At 45.2% G+C, this 21,623-nt stretch overlaps 1 protein-coding gene across 2 annotated transcripts in view; it reads right to left on the reverse strand.

The window, feature by feature from the left end:
- Positions 1-359: 359 nt before the first annotated feature.
- Positions 360-21,623, reverse strand: part of LOC147435883 (P-loop containing nucleoside triphosphate hydrolases superfamily protein) — a 29,139-nt gene continuing 7,875 nt past the window's right edge. The window contains exons 2-7 of one of the 2 annotated variants that reach the window (XM_086488800.1): positions 7,623-7,769; positions 7,471-7,545; positions 7,158-7,351; positions 6,822-6,990; positions 6,252-6,659; positions 360-818 (exon numbers count right to left, since the gene is read on the reverse strand). In XM_086488800.1, the coding sequence (XP_086344926.1) occupies positions 681-818; positions 6,252-6,659; positions 6,822-6,990; positions 7,158-7,351; positions 7,471-7,545; positions 7,623-7,769 (1,131 nt within the window). In that variant the 3' untranslated portion in view covers positions 360-680. Of the gene's footprint in view, positions 819-6,251; positions 6,660-6,713; positions 6,746-6,821; positions 6,991-7,157; positions 7,352-7,470; positions 7,546-7,622; positions 7,770-21,623 lie in introns of those variants that run through there. The other variant, XM_086488801.1, reaches the window with a different exon arrangement.

The raw sequence follows: 21,623 nt of genomic DNA on the forward strand, positions 1-21,623 counted from the left end.
CATTTTTTTGTCAAAATCCACTTTAGGTATCGAGCCAAAGATATAAATCCAGTCAACAGGCAAGATCAGTTTCCATCTAAAAAATGGATGGCAATTTCTATCATCAAACTTCTTGCAATCATGCCATAAGTTTCCAATCAAATGAATCAGAATTGAAGTCTGGTGCACAACCCATTCCAGGTTACAACCCCTAGTAAATATGTCGAGCACTGCACTGTCCATATTGCACAGTGTGTAACATCGTGTCTTTTTGCTTGAAAAGCCCAAAAAGAAACAAGGTGAAGGGTCATAATGGCCTAAAGAGGACGAGCATAGAGAGAAGAGAGAGAGAGAGAGAGAGAGAGAGAGAGAGAGCCCACTGCTCAACCATCAAAAGTTTGCCATGTGGCACTAGTCGACACATTTTATCCAACGGTTTACAGTCGCTCCCATGAGTTTCATGCTTTACTAACGCCTTATGTAGGCCAAAAAGTTGATACAATTAACAAATTCCCTGAGGCCATGATATGGCACTGTTATTTGAGAGAGGCTTTTTGCTCATGAAGTTGAACCTTCATTGGACCTTCATGACTGAAAGACTAACACCGCTAGTTTGGAGTGTCTATGAAAAGTGACAAAATCCCGGGATTATTGACCAGATTTTTAGGTGTTAAAAATCAGTTGGCAAAAAATGTAATCCCTCACTTGGGCTTCATTGTGACTACTAAGCTTTTCCCCTCAAATTTGGCACCAGAGACCTTTCCTCGCAAACTCGGTGGCAATTGTACCACACGCCTCTGGTCTCCCACCTCAATCAGTAAAGCTGAGCCTCCTCTCCACTGCAAAAGATAAACAGGAAGAATTTTGTTGTGATTGATTGGACCAAAATTGTGGTGCATGGAAAAAAATGCCAACCCCCAACCACAAAGTTCAAAAGAAAAACAATTAAGTGGGTGACAAAGAAGATTCTTAAGCATCCGATGACGGAAATGAGGCACAATAATGAGTAAATATGACATAAAGCAATTACACAGTAAAATCAACTTTGATTCTTTGTTTTTACGCCCTCGCTCTCTCTCTCTCTCTCTCTCTAAGTTCGGGGTGGATGCTTGACATCAAGAAATGGTTTGGAAGATGGGATGCATGTCACTTGGTCAAGGATGCGTCGATCGACTCCCAAGTTAATGAGGCCTTCTTACAACGCCAATGTATCATGGCTTGGGAGAAATCCGCAGGTTCTCGCTTCAGTCATTACACCACACACATTGCCCCAAACTACAAATTTCTCTTCTTCTCCGAGCGCGGTAACCGAACCCATCCCTACATCCTTGAGCCCATCCCATTGAGTGCAATCCGCACCATTGCCTCCATTCGTCTTAGCTCCCATTCTCTACGCTGCGAGACAGGACGTTGGGGCACTGGCGAGGAGTCTCATCGACTTTGCACGTTATGCCCTCGTCAAGTGCGAGAGAGTGAGTACCACACACTACTTGAGTGCTCAGCTTTTGACCACATTAGGTCCTCTTTTCCCCATATATTCAGCCATGAGCTCTCCCTACATACCTTCCTCTCCCAACCACGATGTGGACTCTCTATTGCGACGCTTATTTCAGCCATTTTTGAGCATCGAGAGTCACTTATGACCTCCACTCACACCACGTGACATGTTCATTTGGTCCCATAGGTCATATTTGACCTCCGAGGACGATAATAGAACTCTCTCTCTCTCTCTCTCTCTCTCTCTCTCTCTCTCTCTCTCTCTCTCTCTCTCTAAGCAACTACCGGACTATAATGATTGGGTCTCTTATGGCAAAGTTGTTTGGGTGCATAATGGAGATGAAATTGAGTGATTGGGCTGAAGAGAATGACAAGCGTGCAAAGGGACAAGCGGGTTTTCGTCGATGCCATAGCACCATTGATCATCTTGTCACTCTTCGTGTTCTCATGGAGGAAAGTCGGTTGAAAGGCAAGCGATTGTATTGTTGTTTTGTGGACTTTAAGAAAGCCTTTGATATGATTCCACGTAACAATTTGTGGAGAAGGATGGAAGAACTCCAAGTTCCAAGTGAGTTTATGCTTGCGGTTTCTCGAATCTATGAGAAGGTGATTTGTCAATTGCGCATGGGAAGAGAAATTTCAGAAATTTTTGTAAGCACTATTGGGGTTAAACAAGGATGTCCATTGTCACCAACTCTCTTTGGTCTATGCATCGATCAATTGGAACAAATGGTACTTGACTTTATGCAAGAAGAAGGCATTGAAGAGGTCACTATTTGCAATGCGGTAATCATGCTTTTGTTGTATGCGGATGATGTAGTGCTTCTAGCACACACTTTAGAAGATGCACAAAAGCTTATGGTTGTCCTTGAGAACTTTTGCTTGCATAGTGGGCTGATTGTAAATGAATCCAAAACAAAGGTTATGCTTGTGAAAACCAATCATAAGGAGAAGCCATGCATTGTGTACAACAACGAGACACTTGAAGTTGTTGAGAGCTTTAAGTACCTTGGCCTTGAGGTTCCATCCAATCACAAGTGGCATGAATGTGCTATGCGTCGTTTGGAAGCGGGAAAGAGAGCATATTATGCATTTGAGAACATGTGTAATGCGGGAAACATCAAGTGTTGGGTTCTCAAGAAGTATCTTTTTGATGCATTGGTGACACCGGTTCTTCTTTATGGAGTTGAAGTGTGGGGCGGGAGCATCTCAAAGTCTACTTGGAAAGAGTTTGAGAATGTCCAAAAGCGTTTTCTTACAAACTTTCTCCAAGTTAAGACACAAACACCATATATGCTCCTACTTCTTGAGTCGGGATCTCTTCCAATTGAGGTTATGGGCATGGAAAGGGTTGTGGAGTACATGATAAAGATGCGTCAAAACCCCTCACATCGACTTCCTACAATTGCATGGGAAGCAAGCAAAAAAGTTCAAAAGACGCATAAAAGCAAGATCTTGAGCACGGGATGGATGCAAGACATAAAGAAGTGGTTTGGGAGATGGGATGCATTACACTTGCTACATGATGCTTCAATTGACTCTCAAGTGAATGAAGCTTTCTACAACGCCAATGTATTACGGCTTGGGAGAAATCTGGTGGGTCACGCTTCATACATTACACCACCTATATTGCCCCCAACTACAAAACCATGTTCTTCGCTGAGAGAGGAAACCGTACTCACACTTACATGCTTGAGCCTATTCCCTTGTCCGCGATACGCACTATCGCAGCAATTCGGCTTAGCTCCCATTTGAACATTTCCTTCGATGCGAGATAGGGCGTTGGGGCAATGGAGAAGAGTCAAATCGATTGTGCACATTATGCTCACTGCAAGTTCGAGAGTCTGAGTACCACACACTACTAGAGTGCTCAGCTTTTGATCACATCCGAACTTGCTTCTCTCACATTTTCAGCCATAACTTAGACCTACACACTTTCCTCTCCCAGCCAAAGTGTGGGCTCTCCATTGCGACTCTCATCACTACAATTTTGGAGCATCGAGAGTCACTCATTAGCCATACACATACTACATCACATGTAACTTTGGTCCCATAGGTCATATTTGACCTCCGAGGACGATAATAAAATCTATCTATCTATCTCTCTCTCTCTGGATGGAGATGCATGGAGAGGCCTCTGGTCTCTATGATTGCTCGGATGATTCAGGCTAAGACATCAGTACTGCATGAGATTATCCGAGCCGAGCCCCCCCCCCCCCCCCCCCCGGTGGTGGAGGCATTGACTAGATCAATATAATTTATACATGGTTTATGGGATCTCCCCAGGGACAGATACACTCGGCTTGTCCTGGAGTCATCTCGACAACTAGCGCTACAAGGCGATGCAGCATGTTGGTATGGACAGATGACAGCGTGGTTTCAATCACATGGTTTCAACATGGATGGATTGTGGCTTGCCTCCGTTTCAATACTCCCTAGATGCACCCTCCTTGCCTCTCACACGGACAGAGATCACCAGACTCATATGCCAAGATCTGATTCAACTAGATACCAGGAGTACATGGATACAACCGACACAGGAGTTGGACACGAAGATGGACTTCTACAGAGAGCATCTTCTCCAACTCACGGAGGACGGTTTTGTGACTAGGCCTGCATACATGGATACGCACTTATCTCATGGGATACGATGCGCTATTGGGCAGATATGCACATCCTCACATCAGCTCCAGATCGAGACTGGCCAATTCCGAGGGGTGCCAGTAGGGGCCAGGATATGTCACCTATGTAACTTAGAGCCAGAGACAGAGCTGCACTACACATGTCATTGCCCGGCGTACTATGAGATACACGGCCGCTTCCACTGCCTGTTCAGAGAAGGTTTCGGATCAAAGATGTCTCGGATTTTTCCTGATAGAGCTGCGCAGACTTAGGGAGAGCTTGTTGAGGACATCAGGGGAAAGGCAATCTCAAAGACGAATCACAAATTTCTTTACACCAGCTAGGGGAGAGCTAGAGGAGCAGTTATTGCAGTAGATCTCAGAGCCCACCCACACTAGAGGTACGTTGCTTGACCGAGCCACTGAGCTAGGCAGATCCAGACGCCCGCGCCCTCGGGGGATCTCCCACCATCAACGAAGGCTGTAGCAACAGAAGATACAGATCACTTTAGCTCGACATGCAAGACGGCCAAGCAGAGTACTGACCATGGAGGAGGTTGATGAGATCGACAGCGAGACCGATGAGAGATTTCATTTGAACCTACCAACCTCCCCCCCCCCATATCTCGTCTCAATTCCGAATCAGCTTCAGATTCATTTCCTTTTTCCTTAGTGTTTTTTAGTGTTAGTTCTTTGTGATTTCCGTACTCAGACATGATATTAAATTCACCAATTGTAACTTTTTGGTCTCATAAGTCATTTTGGCCTTTCGAAGACGTTAATATAACATTTCATCTCTCTCTCTCTCTCTCTCTCTCTCTCTCTCTCTCTCTCTCTCTCTCTCTCTCTCTCTCTCTCTCTCTCTCTCTCTCTCTCTCTCTCACACACACACACACACACACACACACACATAGTATTTCATTTTGTCATCTTGTTACTCTAACTTTGTATCAAATCCACCACATTGTAACTTTCTGGTCTCATAGGTCACTTTGGCCTCTTGAAGACGTTAATATAACATTTCATTTCATTTCATCTCTCTCTCTCTCTCTCTCTCTCTCTCTCTCTCTCTCTCTCTCTCTCTCTCTCTCTCTCTCTCTCTCTCTCTCTCTCTCTCTCTCTCTCTCTCTCTCTCTCTCTCTCTCTCTCTCTCTCTCTCTCTCTCTCTCTCTCTCTCTCTCTCTACCACTCTCCAGAGTCATGCGGTACGAGGATCAGAGATGCTTGGGTCTGTTTTTGTTGGAGCTGCGCAGACACAGAGAGAGCCTGATGAGAGGAGAGGCCAGGCAGTCTCAGAGACAAATCACAGACTTCTTTAGAGCAGACACTGGACACCCGGAGGAGCTACTACCACAGGAGAGCTCGCCGCCTCACACCAGAGGCACACTGACCAATCGAGCGACCGAGCTAGGGAGATCCAGACGCCCACGACTGCGGAGGACTACATAGCATCAACGGAGGCTGCATCAGAGGATTCGGATCACTTTGGCCCGACATGCACAACGCCCGGTCAGGCTATTGACCATGGAGGAGATTGATGAGATCCGCCAGCGACAGATGCTGGATCTTTTGTGATCTGTGATTTAGCTATCCCACCTAGCTGCTTAGATCACACCTAGCTGTTTCGGTTTCCATAGCATTTTATTTTGTCATTTTTGTTACTCTGACAGTGTATCAGATCCACCACATTGTAACTTTCTGGTCTCATAGGTCATTCTGGCCTTCTAAAGACGTTAATATAACATTTCATTTCATTTCTCTCTCTCTTCTCGTTTTTCTCCAAGAAATTTTCTCTCCCCTATTTTTGGAAGCCAATCACTTTCTGTCACATGGCATAGCTCACCTTTCTTCATCGTCAAAATCAGTATTAGACAATCAAGGTAAAAACTGTTCCACATTTTTTTTTTAAATGATCAAGGAAGATGCTTTCATGTGAGGCTTGAGCTTGAGGTGGTTTCAAAAAACTAAAAACTTGCAAGGTGCCAAGGTGACAATGCATGGAAAAGAGAGAAGAAAAGAAGTTTAGCATCGTAGGAACAACCCCAAGAGACCTCATGGATCTATACGGCAAGTCTTGAATTCAAGACCTGTTAATCAAAAGGGGATTCTGAGAAAAAGCAAGGGGGGGAACAGACACTTAAATAAGGGGCAAACCTGTGATAATTTTATTTCTGATTTTTCGAAGCCCGGAAGGAAAAAGGTAACTGTCTGCCTTTTCACGTTGTACTCAACAGGTGTGGGTATGTCACCAAAATTGTCCTTCTGCAGAAGGGTTTTTACATTTGCACTCAAGTTGGAGATGGCTTGTGACCAATTGGTACCTTTGGTAAGAGGCACTGAGGGCAGGCTCGCAACAACAAGGGGAGCAAACACCTCTCTGTGTGCCTGCATCTGCTCGTTATGCATTCCGTCCTCTGCATAGAAGGCACCCGTCACACGTGCCCCAGCTTGCGTTGCACAGCCCCAATAACGCATTGCAGCATTGACCGATAACTCATTACTTGGATCCATCACTAGAAAGCAAGAAAACCTTTTGGAATCTGCAAATGCTTGAGAGATTCTCTGCACAAATTGAAGGTAGGAAATATTTAAAAGGAGGATAAAAGAAAAGTAAACCTTTTGGAATCTTCAAATGCTTGAGAGATTCTCTGCACAAAATTAACGCAAAGAGATAATCAAAAGGAGAATACACAACACAAGGACCCTTGAAAGCCAATTTCTCACCTCAAGGACTTTGTCAGCCCCATCCCACAACTCGGCAATACTTCTGCCAGGTGTCTCACTGCCACTATCTTGCATTGCAGATGTCTCCAAAAGGCGGAGAATCGATGGAGATGTAACCCTGCCTGTATCTGTTTTCTCAGCTAAATCTCGTGCACGCTGCAAATACCATCTACTCCCGAGTTTAAAATTTTCAAAACTTTACTTTCCAAGCAAAATGACATTCAGAGAACAGGAAGTGAGATTTCAAAGCTTTTATTAAATACCATGATTTCTCTACCATCTACCAAATTGAGAATCAGCATAAAGGAAATAAATGTTCAGAGCTCTGTTGAACACCTAGATTTCTCTGCTGCCCCTAATAGTCGTAGAGTTTCCTCACTGCTTAAGCCATCATACACGACCACATCATAAGTTTGATCAGCCTTTTGGCCTTTTAAAATATCTCCTGCAAATCCAATCAGCCTTTCCATAGCTCCAAGAGCCAGAACTGCATCCATACCGGGAAGAACGCTAAGCTCCTCCCCTACAACCTGCATTCCAGGAAACAATCACCAAAGCCAGACCTTGGATGTCCTTGAAAAGGAAATCTACGAAAACAGCTTTAAAAAAACATTCTGCTCCTCATTTTTCCATGGACACTTATTTTAACCTCATCTAATGCTCCTTGTGAAAAATTGAGTTTAGCATCAGCCTTCTTTAGCTGTACCAATGGGTCGAGCAGCAGCTGCAAAGAAAAACATTTTACAAGTCAACAAGAAGTAAACAACAAAAGGACATAAAGAAATGGAAAAGTGCAAAAACCTTTGTCGACTCCAATCGAACAACATCAAGGGCACCATCACAAAATGTCTTTGGAGAACTTGCAATTTTGCCACCCATTAAGTAATCCACAGTGGGCTCTTGCGACTGGACAACTAGACAAGTGCGAAGACCTGAAGTCGCATAGTGCTGCAAGTTTGCAGTTTTTCAGATATATCAAAACGTGATCACATAAACCCAAACTAATTGAAAAAAGCAGGGCCACAAAAAGCACAGCTATACAACCAAAACACGTGCACAAAATACACAGTGGAAATTTCAAACCAGCTGTGTCCTCCAGTTCATCCCTCTTTTCAAGTTATTAATTTGTTCTTGCAAACAGCTTGAATCTCATTTGTGCCTTCAACTTGCTCACGACTTGATCGAGGCCTAATCTAGGCGAATAACAAAGGACGACCGCCACAACATGAGGCGTATGCTACTTTTCTTTTTGGTCACTGATTCTTTACTTTACCAATGTAAAGAGAGAGGATCAACGATCATAACATAAGCTAGAATCATGTGTTACTACGAAAACGATGTCACTGTAAAGCTAATTGTGGGAGCCCATTACGCTCAAAGTACCTACATAAGCCAGCAACCATGTCTTATTAGCAATGTACTCATACTACTGATTATCCCCCTGTGAACTAGCCCTTGGTTGTGGTCGGGACTCTAGGCATGAGTGGATAATCCCTTCATTGTGAAAAAATGGGGGCTAACTAGCACCAAGGACAAAGTAGATGAGGAATTAGTGGATGAACCACCCAAGTTGGACAAACAAAACGTTGTGCTCACGCGTGTTAACGAGACAAAACGGATCAATACAGACAACACTTAGGTGGGGCTGTATAAATCCAATAATGGAGAACAAACACTCTATTAAAGATGTGATGAACCCCACATTGAGGAGCTGACACGCCACAAGAGACTATATGTTTTTACACACACAGAGGGGAGAAATATCCAAGTGGTCATGATGGATAAGCATGGTCGTAAATACTCTCCTATAGACCGTAAGGAGTTAGAACGGTATACATACTTTGATGGTACATGTGTGGTGGACAAAAGGTGCCACTGCATGGATGATAGCTACACTAAATTGCTAATTTTGTGGTGTTTTTGCACATTAACGTGGGTTTGCTCATAAAATGACCGACTCTCTTTTAAATCTTGAAAGAAAAAGGCCATTACATTGTTATTTGGTCATGGGTTTGCTAGAATTCATCAAGTGGGAAAGAGACGTTATATATGATTCGTAAAGTACGAAGTCATCTCTGATAATAACTCCAAACCCAACCCAAATCCATATAGAACTTGTTCTAATGTGTACTCAAATACAGATTTTTGTAAAGATTGCATATATGGAAAACATGTGAAGTCTCCTCATTATTCTGGTGTCGTTAAGGATGTCTACTATTCTTGATTTAGTACACTCTCATGTGTGCACTATGCCTGTCAATTCACATGGGGGTGCACAATACTTACTTAATTTTATTGATGATTTTAGTAGAAAGTCATAGGTGTATGTGTTAAAAAGCAAAGGGGAAGTGTTAAATGCTTTCAAACAATTTCATGCCTTTGTTACCACACAAAAAGGGCTTAAATTAAAAGCCATAAGGACAGATAATGGGAGGGAGTATGTCTCTAACGAGTTCAATAAGTTTTGTGAGATGCATGGCATTTCAGCTCCTTATAATCCTACATCAAATGGCATGGCTGAACATTATAATCGCACCAGCGTCACCATGAAACGCGTTTCGACATGTCAAGACAGGTGAAACATTTCGGGCCTTAAAACATTTCGCTCACCAAGTGAAACACAAGCCGTTTCACTAACAATAAGTTACCATAGTTTTAATTTCAGTGTCGCTAAACGCACGTTTTGGTCTCACCTTTCACTGTGCTCTCATTTTGGACTGAAACGTTTCGAGGTGAAACGCCGCGTTTCAAGGTGAAACGTTTCGGCCTTGAAAACGTTTCACGGTTACGCTGAATCGCACCCTTTGTGAAAGAGTCAGATGCATGCTGTCCACAGCTTATCTCCCACAGAAGTTTTGGGGAGAGGCTCTTAAATTGCAGTTCATGTGTGCAATCGCTCTTCAAATTGTGCATTGAAAAATGGCATTCCTGAAGAGGTTTGGTCCATTTGTGTGTCTTTGGTTGTGATGCCTTTGTGCATATACCTGTAGAACTGAGGATCAAACTCGATATGAAATCCATCAAGGGCATCTTCACGGGATATGGAGATGAGGGAGCGATGGGTTATAGAATTTGGTTGCCTCAAAACAGGAAAATAGTAATTAGCCGAGATGTGGTATTTAATGAGGTAAAGTTGCTGAACAATTGTAAGTGTGCGCGTGTGCGGAAGCGAGAGAGAGAGAGAGAGAGAGAGAGAGAGAGAGAGAGAGAGACCACAAACACAAGATATGGTGAAGAGGGGGCCATCAACCCCCCATGACTACCATGAGCACAAGACCCAATACACAATGACCAGATGATAGAAGTGGGTACCCCCCTGCCCCCATAAATAGGTGCCCAAGGGGAGGTAGGGCAATGCCAGATAAAATCCCACATGACCCAACAAGAAAAGAAATATATATGAGGGCGCCTGGACAAGGTGGACGGCCGGCTCGGAGTGGGTGGCCGGACAGTGCAGATGTCACGTGCACATCTAACCCTATATGTACGTGGATAAGCTACTTCATGACAAGGGTTCAGTTCAGTTCAGTTAGCTTAAGAAGTGTTCTAGCACTTTGTGAGTCTGTTCGCAGACCGTGCATGTCCAGGCACTTAGAGTAGATGCATATCCTCTGGTTGCACACAGCATGATCATCAGATTATCATCAAAACCCATCAGGAGTATTTTTACAGTGCATAGACCTATTTTCCCTGTTTTAGCCATTTTTCACTTATTATTATTAAGTGACTTTTGTTGGGAAACTGGGTAGGGCAATTTGGCCAAGGAACTATATAAGAACCCTAGCGCTAGCATTTTCTGGTTGAAGAGGCAGCAGACTACAGTGAAGTGCAACTTCTCAGCAAGGCCAGCCTGAAGACCTAGCGTTTTCAAGCTACCAAAGACAGCCAGCGTTTTTCATTTGCATTGCAAATCATCCAATGTTTTGCATTGCAGATCCAACCTGGCGACAGCAGGACAGTAGGAGCCCTAGCGTTTTTGCAGCAAGACACAGATTCAGCCCTAGCATTTTTGGACAGCATTTTCAGCCTAGCGTTTTTGCAGATTTCCGGCGTCATTAGCTTCTCTGCATCAGCGTTTTCAGTTTTCAGCGTGTAGACTCCGCACCGGAAGTCCCGAACCTCGCAGATCTCACCTTCCCGCAGCAGATCCTCGCCACACAGTCAGATCAGCCAGCGTTTGCAGATTCAGCATGGAAAAAGCAGATTTCAGCATCTGTGTTTTCAGCACGTCGTCGTCGCACCGTCGTCACCGACATAGAGTCAGAATTCAGCAGTTAAAGATTTGCAGTTTTCAGCCATTAGCGTTTTCAGATTTCAGCTCGTCTCGTCGTCGTCGACATCGTCGGCAAGTCCAAAGCATTGTAGAGATTTGTGCAATCAATAGCAATAGACCGCTCTCGCCATAGAGAGTGGGGCCTTCGGAGGAGGGTTTGACAACATTCTCGTGTCGTATTCTTCTCTCTCTCTCTCTCAGTCTCAGCACCTTCATTCACAGTGTTTACCACTTTGTTTGTGATCATTTGCACTCTCTCACTAAAGGAACAGAAGGCTCTCCTTTCCGTAAGTAAAAGGAATTCTTGAGCACAGTTCGGAGCACTCATCTTGAGCAAAGTTCAACATTCACTCCGCTGCACCTTACATTGGTATCAAAGCTTTGGCAGTGTTCTGTATCACTCAAGGAAAGAACCACAGAACTTTTTTTGTTTGTTGCGGTCGCACGTAACCCAAGTCCACTTGGGTATGTCGATTCCTAATCGTGTTTTTGAAGAGTGACAGGAAACCCAAGAAAGAAGGGCTTGCCCAGCCTCCCCTTGTTTCTCTTTTCGCTCATTGAGAGCGGACCGTGAACTTAGCGGCCGGCCTGAAACCGGCCTGTTCAATCCAAAAAGGGCGGTAGACTTTACTTTAAACCTTGATTTAGCTTTCACCCATTTAATTTGTCGTCCACTTTACCTGTACTTTCAAGACACAACAAAGGGGAGAGGGATACAGGCTGCTAGATTGCACCTGTATGAGTAGACCGACACCAGATTGGCCCCTAACTTAGGCGCCCCTTTCGGTATTTCTTTATTGTTCAAAAGAGGGAATAAACGTTGTGGTTCCCTACAAGCTGCCCCGCACAAACTCGGCTGAATTTCCACTGTTCCGGCCTGATTTCGGCAGCATAATTGCACTAGGACACTTCACAGTCAGTATTCCCACGCATTGACTGATTTTCCCGACGCATACGGGCACTTTGCAAAACCTGGCGAGAATCTGCAGCACGCTGAATTCTCTGTTTTCAGCCCCGAAAATGCGCCACATCACCTGTATAGCGGTCCCCTCGCGTCCCCGAACCTCCTGGGGGTATTAGGGTCCGTTTAGGGCCAAAACCCTAAACCTGCAAAAATACACAGTAGGCTGTAATTTACTGTTTCGGGCTCTGTTTCGTGTGCCGGTCGCATCCGTAGCAAGTCCTCGAGCTCCCGCACCTGTAGGGCTACTTGCCCTTTGAATCGGACGAGATTTCGAGCGTGAAACCTCTCCGAATCACCTGTACCTGCGGGGGATTAGCCGCTAGCTAATCCAGTACTTGTGCAAGAGGCTCTTGCCTCGGCAATCGCGCATGAACCCACACAACTGTACATTGGTCAAATGAAGAGCCCACTAGAGGGGCATAACATACTGCCATAGGGGAGAGAGAGGGCAGTGCGTAGCGTGCAGGGCATCACTCCTGGCACCGCACTGTACATAGGAGGGAAAGCAAGCACTCCATAGCTCTTAGCCTGTGACAAAGACTTGCAAAATGAGCCTCCCAGCTATAAATCACGTTTTTGCCTTCTCTATAAGTAGTAAACTGGCCTCAGAGTGCCAAGTGTCACTCATTTGTGCATTTTCCGCTTTAGACCCTCGGGTCTAAAAATATCTCACCTGCAGCCTCTGTTGACTTGGCCACAGAGTAACAAAATGATCCCCATGTCAAACTGCACGTAATGACGCGAAGACATTTTCACGTCCCAAAATAGCAGTTCCCTAAATTTTAGGAGATGCTGCCATTGTATCTTTCTAGGTCATCCGACCCTCTTTGTACACTGCGGCCACATCCAGAACTGAAATGTAGTCTCTGTAGCAAAGGATTCCACTTTGGCTAGTCAATGACCCCACTTCGGCTAACCATAGTCTTTGTCCAACCTTAGTGCTCTCTTGACCTCAGGCCTGGACTCCCTCTGGACAGTTCCACACTAGCTATGCAATGCAGGGCAATTAGATTTCCCGAGGGGTGTTTCCAAAAGTGAAAGTAAATAGATAATAAGAAAGAAATCAACAAAAAGAATAGATAATAGTCACACGCTGGTGACATACCCCCCTCTTGAAATCTCAAACGTCCTCGTTTGCATCTATGTAGTGCATGCTTACAGTCAACACTGATGCATTCAACACCTGTCGACACATGTACGACACATACATGCTCATTGTCAACCCTGGTGTATTCAACACCTTGTCGACTCATGTATTGCCTGCGTGTGAACCCTGTTCCAATGACATAGTGGTAGCTTCGCACTCTGCCATTGCTTTGAATCACTAACTTTCCAATGACAAAATGGTAGCTGCACATTTTGCCACTGTCTTATAGTACACGTTGGATCCCGTAACACTTTCAAGCATACCCAAATCGATAGTTTAAGAATGCAGTTACACTCTTTAATAGAAGCAATTACTGTATCCTTGACAAATTGACAAGAAATACTCACTTCTATAGCACTAACCAAACTTTTGGACATTCCATAAGAGCAATTGCCAAACTGACAATCTGTACAGCTCTAACATTCATGTAACAGGTATTTCATTTGAGCTCACTTTACCTTGAAGCCTTCGATTTGCAACCTACATTGACCCCTTGAGTTTCAGAGCTACATGGATTGTCAGTGTGACAATGGCTTTTGAAACAAATGATGTACATGGCCAATCGACGTGAGGTGGGAAAAAGCAACCTTGGTGTGAGCGCAAGGCCGCAAAGGGGTGCGCCCGCGGGAAAGAGAAGAGCTTGGGTAAGAGAAGATCCTTCTCTAACACAGATTGCAAGCGAAAGAAGAACCTCAAGAACCTCAAGACTCAAGAACCCAAGAACCCAAGACCCACAAGAACCCAAGTTCCTCGTGAACTTAAGAACCCAAGACTTCAGTTTATGGTCATTACCCGAAGCAGAATGGATACTTCGCATGAAGGTGGTGAGTATGGAAGTGGTGAAGAAGAATTTTCCCCACCAGGAGGTTTTTTCGACCCTCCCTCTTCCCCATCTACGCCAAGGATTGCACCAACTCCTATGGAGGCTTTCGACAAGATGATGATGGACAGGAAGTTAGAACGCGAAGCAAAAAAGAAAATTTGGCTCATGAACACGAAGAAAGAAAAGCACAAATGAATCGCGAGCACAAAGAAAGAAGAGCCGAAATGGATCGCGAGCACAAAGAAAGAAGAGCCGAATTGGATCGCGAGCGCGAAGAAAGACGGTTAGCCTTTGAGCGTGTGCGTGAGCAAGCGCGCTTGGCGGCCGAAGAAAGAATGGCAGCCCTAGAGCGTGAGCGCGAGCAAGCACGCTTGGCGGCCGAAGACAGAAGGGTAGCCTTGGAGCGCGAGCGTGAGCAAGCGTGCTTGGCAACCAAACAGAGACACCAACACATGCAAGAGTTGGTCCTACTTTTTTCTAATGTGCAAGCACAGATTGCAAAGAATCGGGAGAAGGAAACTCTCTCAGTCTTGTCTTCTCCAAAGCACGACACACATGATTTGCATGATAATGATAAGCATGATGATTTGCATGATCAAGATGAGATTATTCACGAGCATGATGATTTGCATGATAGTGATGTGATTGTTCACAAGGATGATGGTTCAATTGATACTTTGTCTAGTGAAGCTAACCTCATTGTAGATTCGATCAATTACGAAGAACCGATCTTGGCTCTCGAGTCGAGGTCCAAAGAACCCCCAGAGGAAGTATTTGTGTGTTCGAATAATTAGTCAGCACGCATTTTTCGAGTGTTTCATTCGTGATGCTTTCCTGTATTTTAGTCATCGTCTTTATGTGATCCCTTTTCATAGGCATGACATATTGTAAGATGAACACGATTCACTCATGAATGAGCACGGATGTATGCGGATTACACATGAAAAGATAAAATGTTTGCATTCAAAGAATTCACATTCCATGTCTCTTCCTTGGCATGACACAGTTTCTGAAAGAGCACAAGAAGGATTGAGCATCAAGCATGGGCATTTCCATTGTGATTTGACATAGTTGATTGAGTTAGATCAAAAAGACAAGTTTCGACTCCATTGTTTGCGTGTGTTTGATGAACGGTTTGACACTCCGTCTATATGTTTATCTGCATTGCATGCACAGTCTTTAAAGAAGACCAGAATTTTTCCAGTCACTTTACAATGTACATAGAATGGGTATGTTCATGTTTTTGTGTTGGAAGTGGTTTCAAGAATTTTCATCCTCGGAGATTCTTGACGAAGAAGGTAGACGCATGACTATAGACGAAGTTGAAGCATTGAAGGAGCCACAGATGACTTTGTCTCTTTTGGTGTGGCCCAAAGAAGCAAGTGTTGCAGACCTTTATGAAGTTCAAGTATCGCATGACCCACGCATTAGAGTGGGCCCGGCAAAGAGTCCTTTCCAGGATTCCAAACGCTGTTGGCGATCTCCGTCGACGCCATACAGTTCGGTACCAGTACCTCACTTTGAAAAGGAGGGGATGCCACGTGCACATCTAACCCTATGTGTACGTGGACAAGCTACTTCATGACAAAGGTTCAGTTCAGTTAGCTTAGGAAGTGTTCTGGCACTTTTGTGAGTCTGTTCGCAGACCATGCATGTCCAGGCACTTAGAGTAGATGCATATCCTCTGGTTGCACACAAAATGATCATCAGATTACTATCAGGAGCATTTTTACAGTGCATAGACCTATTTTCCCTATTTTAGCCATTTTTCACTTATTATTATTAAGTGACTTTTGTTGGGAAACTGGGTAGGGCAATTTGGCCAAGGAACTATATAAGAAACCTAGCGCTAGCACTTTCTGGCTGAAGAGGCAGCAGACTACAGTGAAGTGCAACTTCTCAGCAAGGCCAGCCTGAAGACCTAGCGTTTTCAAGCTACCAAGACAGCCAACGTTTTTCATTTGCATTGCAGATCATCCAGCGTTTTGCATTGAAGATCCAACCTGGCGAGAGCAGGACAGCAGGAGCCCTAGCGATTTTGCAGCAAGACACAGATTCAGCCCTAGTATTTTTGGACAGTATTTTCAGCCTAGCGTTTTTGCAGATTTCCGGCATCATCAGCTTCTCTGCATCAGAGTTTTCAGTTTTCAGCGTGTAGACTCCGCACCGCAAGTCTCGACCCTCGGAGATCTCACCTTCCCACAGCAGATCCTCGCCGCACGGTCAGATCAGCCAGCGTTTGCAGATTCAGCCTAGAAAACACAGATTTCAGTTTTCAGCGCGTCGTCGTCACACCATCGTCACCGACATAGAGTCAAAATTCAGCAAATAAAGATTTGCAGATTTCCTTGTCCTCATCGTTGTCGACATCGTCGGCAAGTCCAAAGCATTGTAGAGATTTGTGCAATCAATAGCAATAGACCGCTCTCGTAATAGAGAGTGGGGCCTTCGGAGGAGGGTTTGACAACATTCTGATGTCCTATTCTTCTTTCTCTCTCTCTCAGTCTCAACACCTTCATTCACAGTGTTTACCACTTTGTTTGTGATCATTTGCACTCTCTCACTAAAGGAACAGAAGGCTCTCCCTTCCGTAAGTAAAAGAAATCCTTGAGCACAGTTCGGAGCACTCGTCTTGAGCAAAGTTCAACATTCACTTCTGTTGCACCTTACAGTAGAGAAAATGCATATGCAAAACCATACATGTACGCCCTAGACCTGTGAAGCAGCAGAGTGGTGTAAGTCTAACATCCCCTCTCACCGAATGTTGAACAAACCGTATGAAGCCAAAGATGTGAGGCAAATGATGAAGATGTTTGCTGCAATGTCCATTGAAGGATACTCCATGAGTGTAGCAGCAGTCTGGGGTGTCCCGACCTCCGAGAGATCTCCATGGTAAATTGTCGTCACGAGCAGTGTAGCAAACTGTTGTACTCCATGGATACAAGGTGAAGATACTGCGTGAAGGTCTCAAACTCAATGTAAAAAACAACTCCTTGTCGTGAAAGAAGGGTCAATAGGCCTGCAAATGTCCTGCCCAATAGGATCTATGGTGTCTGTAGTCAAACTGTCTGGAGAAAATGGGGAAGCCCAGGAACCGTCAGGAGAATGATCGGAAGCCTGTCAATGCATGAACCTGTAACCCAGTGTGGCCAGGTGGCTAAGCTGTGTAAAACTCGAGGAAGGCCAGACGTAGCAATCTGCGTCGTAAACGTCCTTCGAATCAAGGAAAGGCAGACTAAGCAGTTTGCACTATAGAAGCTACCGTAAGCTGCAACAGTCACTCACTGATAGACCGCATGGACCACCATCGGATGGTGTCCTGTCAGTGGGTAGCCTAATCCAAGATAAGGGGAAAGCCAGACTCAACAGTCTGCGATGTGAAGGGCCTCTGAGAAGAGGTGTGGTCAGACCAAGCTGTCTGCACTGTCATCATCCTGTATGAAGAAGGAAAGCCAGACTAAGCAGTCTGCGCTGTGAAGATCCTCTGAGAGAGGAAAGGCCAAATCAATCTGTCTACACCGTCTTGCCTGTATCTCCTACCTCCAATCCTCCGGTGTCAACCAAAACACAATCGACGCCAACAACGCCACCAAACAGCGCTGTGAAGATCCTCTGAGAAGAGGAAAGGCCAGATCAATCTGTCTACGCCGTCTTGCCTGTATCTACTACCTCCAATCCTCCGGTGTCAACCAAAACACAATCGACGACAACAATGCCACCAAACCGCATCTCAGTGTGGCTCTCAATGTGTGAGCTGGAAGTGGCCTACTGCCCAAGTTGGGAGATAAGTCTGTTGTAAGGTTACCAAGGGTGAGTGTAAGCAACTCTGAAGGTAGCAATCCAAATGATCAGGAGTGTAGAACAGCAACTGCACTACCATCCAAGCCAAGCTCCGGGTGACTCCGGATGTAGTCGCGGGATGCCTGATCTTCCACATCGTGCGGGTAAACTCTCCAAGAGATTCCAAAGCACTGCAATCCCATTTCAATCTGTAGATCCAAGCAATGAACATGTCCAAGAAGAGATCCAAGATCCTCTCCCTAAGTCCATGTAGATGCTCCTGTGTAAGCAAGTGACTGACGGGTCGAGGTCAAGTGGTAAGTGCCCGTCCACCCAAGATGGTGGTGTCTTCTCTGGGAATGTCGGAATCACATATGCCATGAGCATCGCCATATCTCGTGTGAACTCCTCTGATGAGTGCTTAGGTGTGTCCATAACAAACCAAAAGTCACCACCCCCACTGGAGTGCGCAACCGCCGAATGATAGCTAGAATGAATGGATCTCCCAAGGATCGTACGCCCGTAGATGATCAAGCCAACGTCGAAGATACCGCGTACTACAACAGTCACTGAGAGACCGCATGGACCACCACCGGATGGTGTCCTGGTAGGAGGTAACTTCGTCCTCTGTGAAAAACACAAGCCTTGTGGCTGTTGTCCACCCAAAAATGCAACTGCGAGGTGATGAAAATGCTGCTGTCCAGCGATTTTAAGCGTGCTCGTACGCTCCCGACATGGTCCGGAGCGGTGTAGGGGGTCTGGAGATGGTTTATCTCTGTGTGCACAGCCGTCGGAGGGCTGAAAACAGAGAAAACAGCAGGTATGTATGGCTGAAATCTGTAGCAGGTGAAGAGGAATCTCACCGGCAATGCACCGGATGCAAAACCGGTTTCGAAAGGCAAGATCCAAGTGGGTGTGAAGCGCTCCCGCTCTTGTACCAAAAACGATTACCTGTTGTCCAGAAAACGCTGGCAATTCATCCCCAAAAACACAGGTGCTGCTGTCCAAAAAAAAACGCAGATCTGCTGGCTCAAAACGCAGGTAGAGGGAGGGGTGTTCCGGCGACGAAAAGTCCCAAAAAGATAGTGCTGGCAGCCAGGAGCAAAAACGCCAATGGATCTGCCCTGAAAACGCAGGTAGAGGGGGGTCCTCCGCGACGAAAAACGCATGTTTCTTCGCATGCCTGGTCATTGCAAAAAACGTTGTTAGATCTTGCAGAAAACGCTGCTGATGTGATCCCTTGGGAGGAGAACCTCTGCTGATTTACCGCCAGATCAATGGAGAGCCTGAAGCTCTGATACCATGTGTGAATGCGCGTGCCACAGAGAGAGAGAGAGAGAGAGAGAGAGAGAGAGAGAGAGAGAGAGAGAGTAGACCATAAACGCAAGATATGGTGGAGGGGGCGATCAGTCCCCCCATGACTACCATGAGCAAAAGACCCACTACACAATGACCAGATGATAGAAGTGGGTACCCCCCTGGCCCCATAAATACGTGCAAGGGGAGGTAGGGGATTGCCATATAAAATCCCCCAAAACCCAACAAGAAAAGAAATAAATATGAGGACGCCTGGACAAGGTGGGCGGCCGGACAGTGCAGAGAAAATGCATATGGAAAAGGTGGCCAGCCTGGAGGCACACTAGCCGTACATGTATGCCCTAGACCTGTGAAGCAGCAGAGTGGTGTAAGTCTAACAACAATGCCACACAGGGTGGCCTTGATTAAAAGAAGGTCAAATTTCAGCATGAACAGCCAGCCATACAACAGCCATTAACAGAAGATTTTGTTGCTATTGATGTTGAAATAGGACAGCAACCCATTGTGCTACAGCCAAAAGATAATAGACAGCAGGTAGATGGTCAAGATGGGATAGGATAGCAAGAAGAACGTGCTGAAAACAGATTACAGCACCAAGGAAATGCTGAAAATCAGCCACCTAATGATGGTGTGCACGTTCTGAGGATGTAGGCCCATTGCCTCAAAATATAGATCACTGGGTAAGAAGGTCTACAAGTGTCAAAAGGCAGCCACAGAGGCTCCAACCATCTTTAGATTGCATTTTTTTGACCGATGAAGGTAAGGCTCGGACATTTGAAGAGGCACAATCATGTGAAAACAAGAGAAAGTGGAAGCTTGCTATGCAAAATGATATGAATTCTTTGTATGCAAATAACACATGGGAGCTTGTACCTTTGCCAAAGTGTAGGAATGCTATCCCTAATAAATGGGTTTACAAAGTGAAATGTATTGATGAGAAGCCCAAGTATAAAGAACAGTTGGTTGTTGTCACAAACTCATGACGTGGCAGTACTACCTGGACCTTGCTGACACGGCAAAACAGTACAAATTTCCCTGATTTTGCGTTGACAATTGACGTGGTAGAACAATACACATTTCCGTGATTTGTGCTGACGGTGCTGATGTGGCAGCTTGTACGGAATTCCGCAAGTCACGTTGGCTACTTTTCTGACAGTTTTTGGAACAAGTTGCTTTTGGGACAGTTTGCTTTGAGTTTTTAAGCTTCTGGGGCTCTGCTTTTGGCATCCCTTGTAAGAATAAAAGGACCCAAGGGGCCTCACTCTCGAGGGCATCCAGACGCAGAGTCTGAGAGTAGAGGACCCCTACGGGAGTTGTACTTTGCTCAAGATTTAATGTAATAAAGAAATACCAAAGGGGCGCCAGGTTTTGGGGCCAATACCTCTGGGCATGGAACTACGCCGGGCCGTGTCGTCTCAAATTGAACTATGATTTAAAGTTGTGAAGTATTTTAAGTGAATCTCCATCTCATGTCTCAACAGATTCTAGACTTAGGGTGCCCAAGTTTGTTACAGTGGTATCAGAGCACGGCCAATTTCTCTTCTATCGGGAAATCCGATCCTCCTCGCTACACACATGGATTCAAGCAAGAATCAAACCACTCCTCCTGCCACCTCGGAAACGGGAGGCGGTACGGAAAATTCAAGTGGATTAGTAGAGAACGAGTACGGGCCACCTCAGCCTACGCAGTATCAACTCATAGGGATGCAACATCAACAACAGGTTGATGAGTGCGCAAAGCAGATGCTCTAGTTTACCAAGGACCCACAGTATGCCAAATTTTTGACCCGACACCCGATGGATGAAGTTCATACTCATTGGCAGAAAGCCATTGAGTCACCAATAAAACCGGCAATCAAGAAACCTCCTACTCCAAGGATGTTTACTGAAGATGAACTCGAGGACATTGTCAAAAAACAAGCCAACCAACTATTTGGGTCCAAGGAGAAGCAACTGAAGAAACATAACAAGGGAGTTGAGTTCCATGTTTACTTGGGCCGAAAATCTACTTTTGAGAAAGCAAGAAAATAGAAGAAGCGGATACGCTTCGAAGCATTGTCCAATTCGTCCTCATCTTCTTCTGACAGCTCAAATAGCTCATCCTTTTCTGACTCGAGTGATGAGGACAAAAAGGGCAAGAAACGAGCGGACTATATGTTTTATTCAACAAGGAAGCACTTTTATAGAGCCAACAGTATGATTTTCTCACGACAACAACAAAAAGGCCAAGGAATTCAAAGAGGGTGGACAATACTAAAGTTTGAAACCTTTTCAGGGTTTCAAGATGCTCCTAAGGCTTTAACCTTTATCCAACAGTTTGATATAGCATTTTCTGGAGGTCACTATACAGCGCACTCCAAGATTACACGGGCATCATCCTTTTTGAAAGGCAATGAAGGGACAGGGTGGTTCACTCTTTTGTTACGAAAAGAAGCACCGACAGAGTGGCCGAAATTTAAGAAACTCTTTATTTCTTCATGGCTCTCTCAAGAATACAA

Source organism: Adiantum capillus-veneris, chromosome 18 (assembly GCF_014529385.1).
Source record: "Adiantum capillus-veneris isolate H3 chromosome 18, ASM1452938v2, whole genome shotgun sequence".
Classification (NCBI taxonomy): Eukaryota; Viridiplantae; Streptophyta; class Polypodiopsida; order Polypodiales; family Pteridaceae; genus Adiantum; species Adiantum capillus-veneris.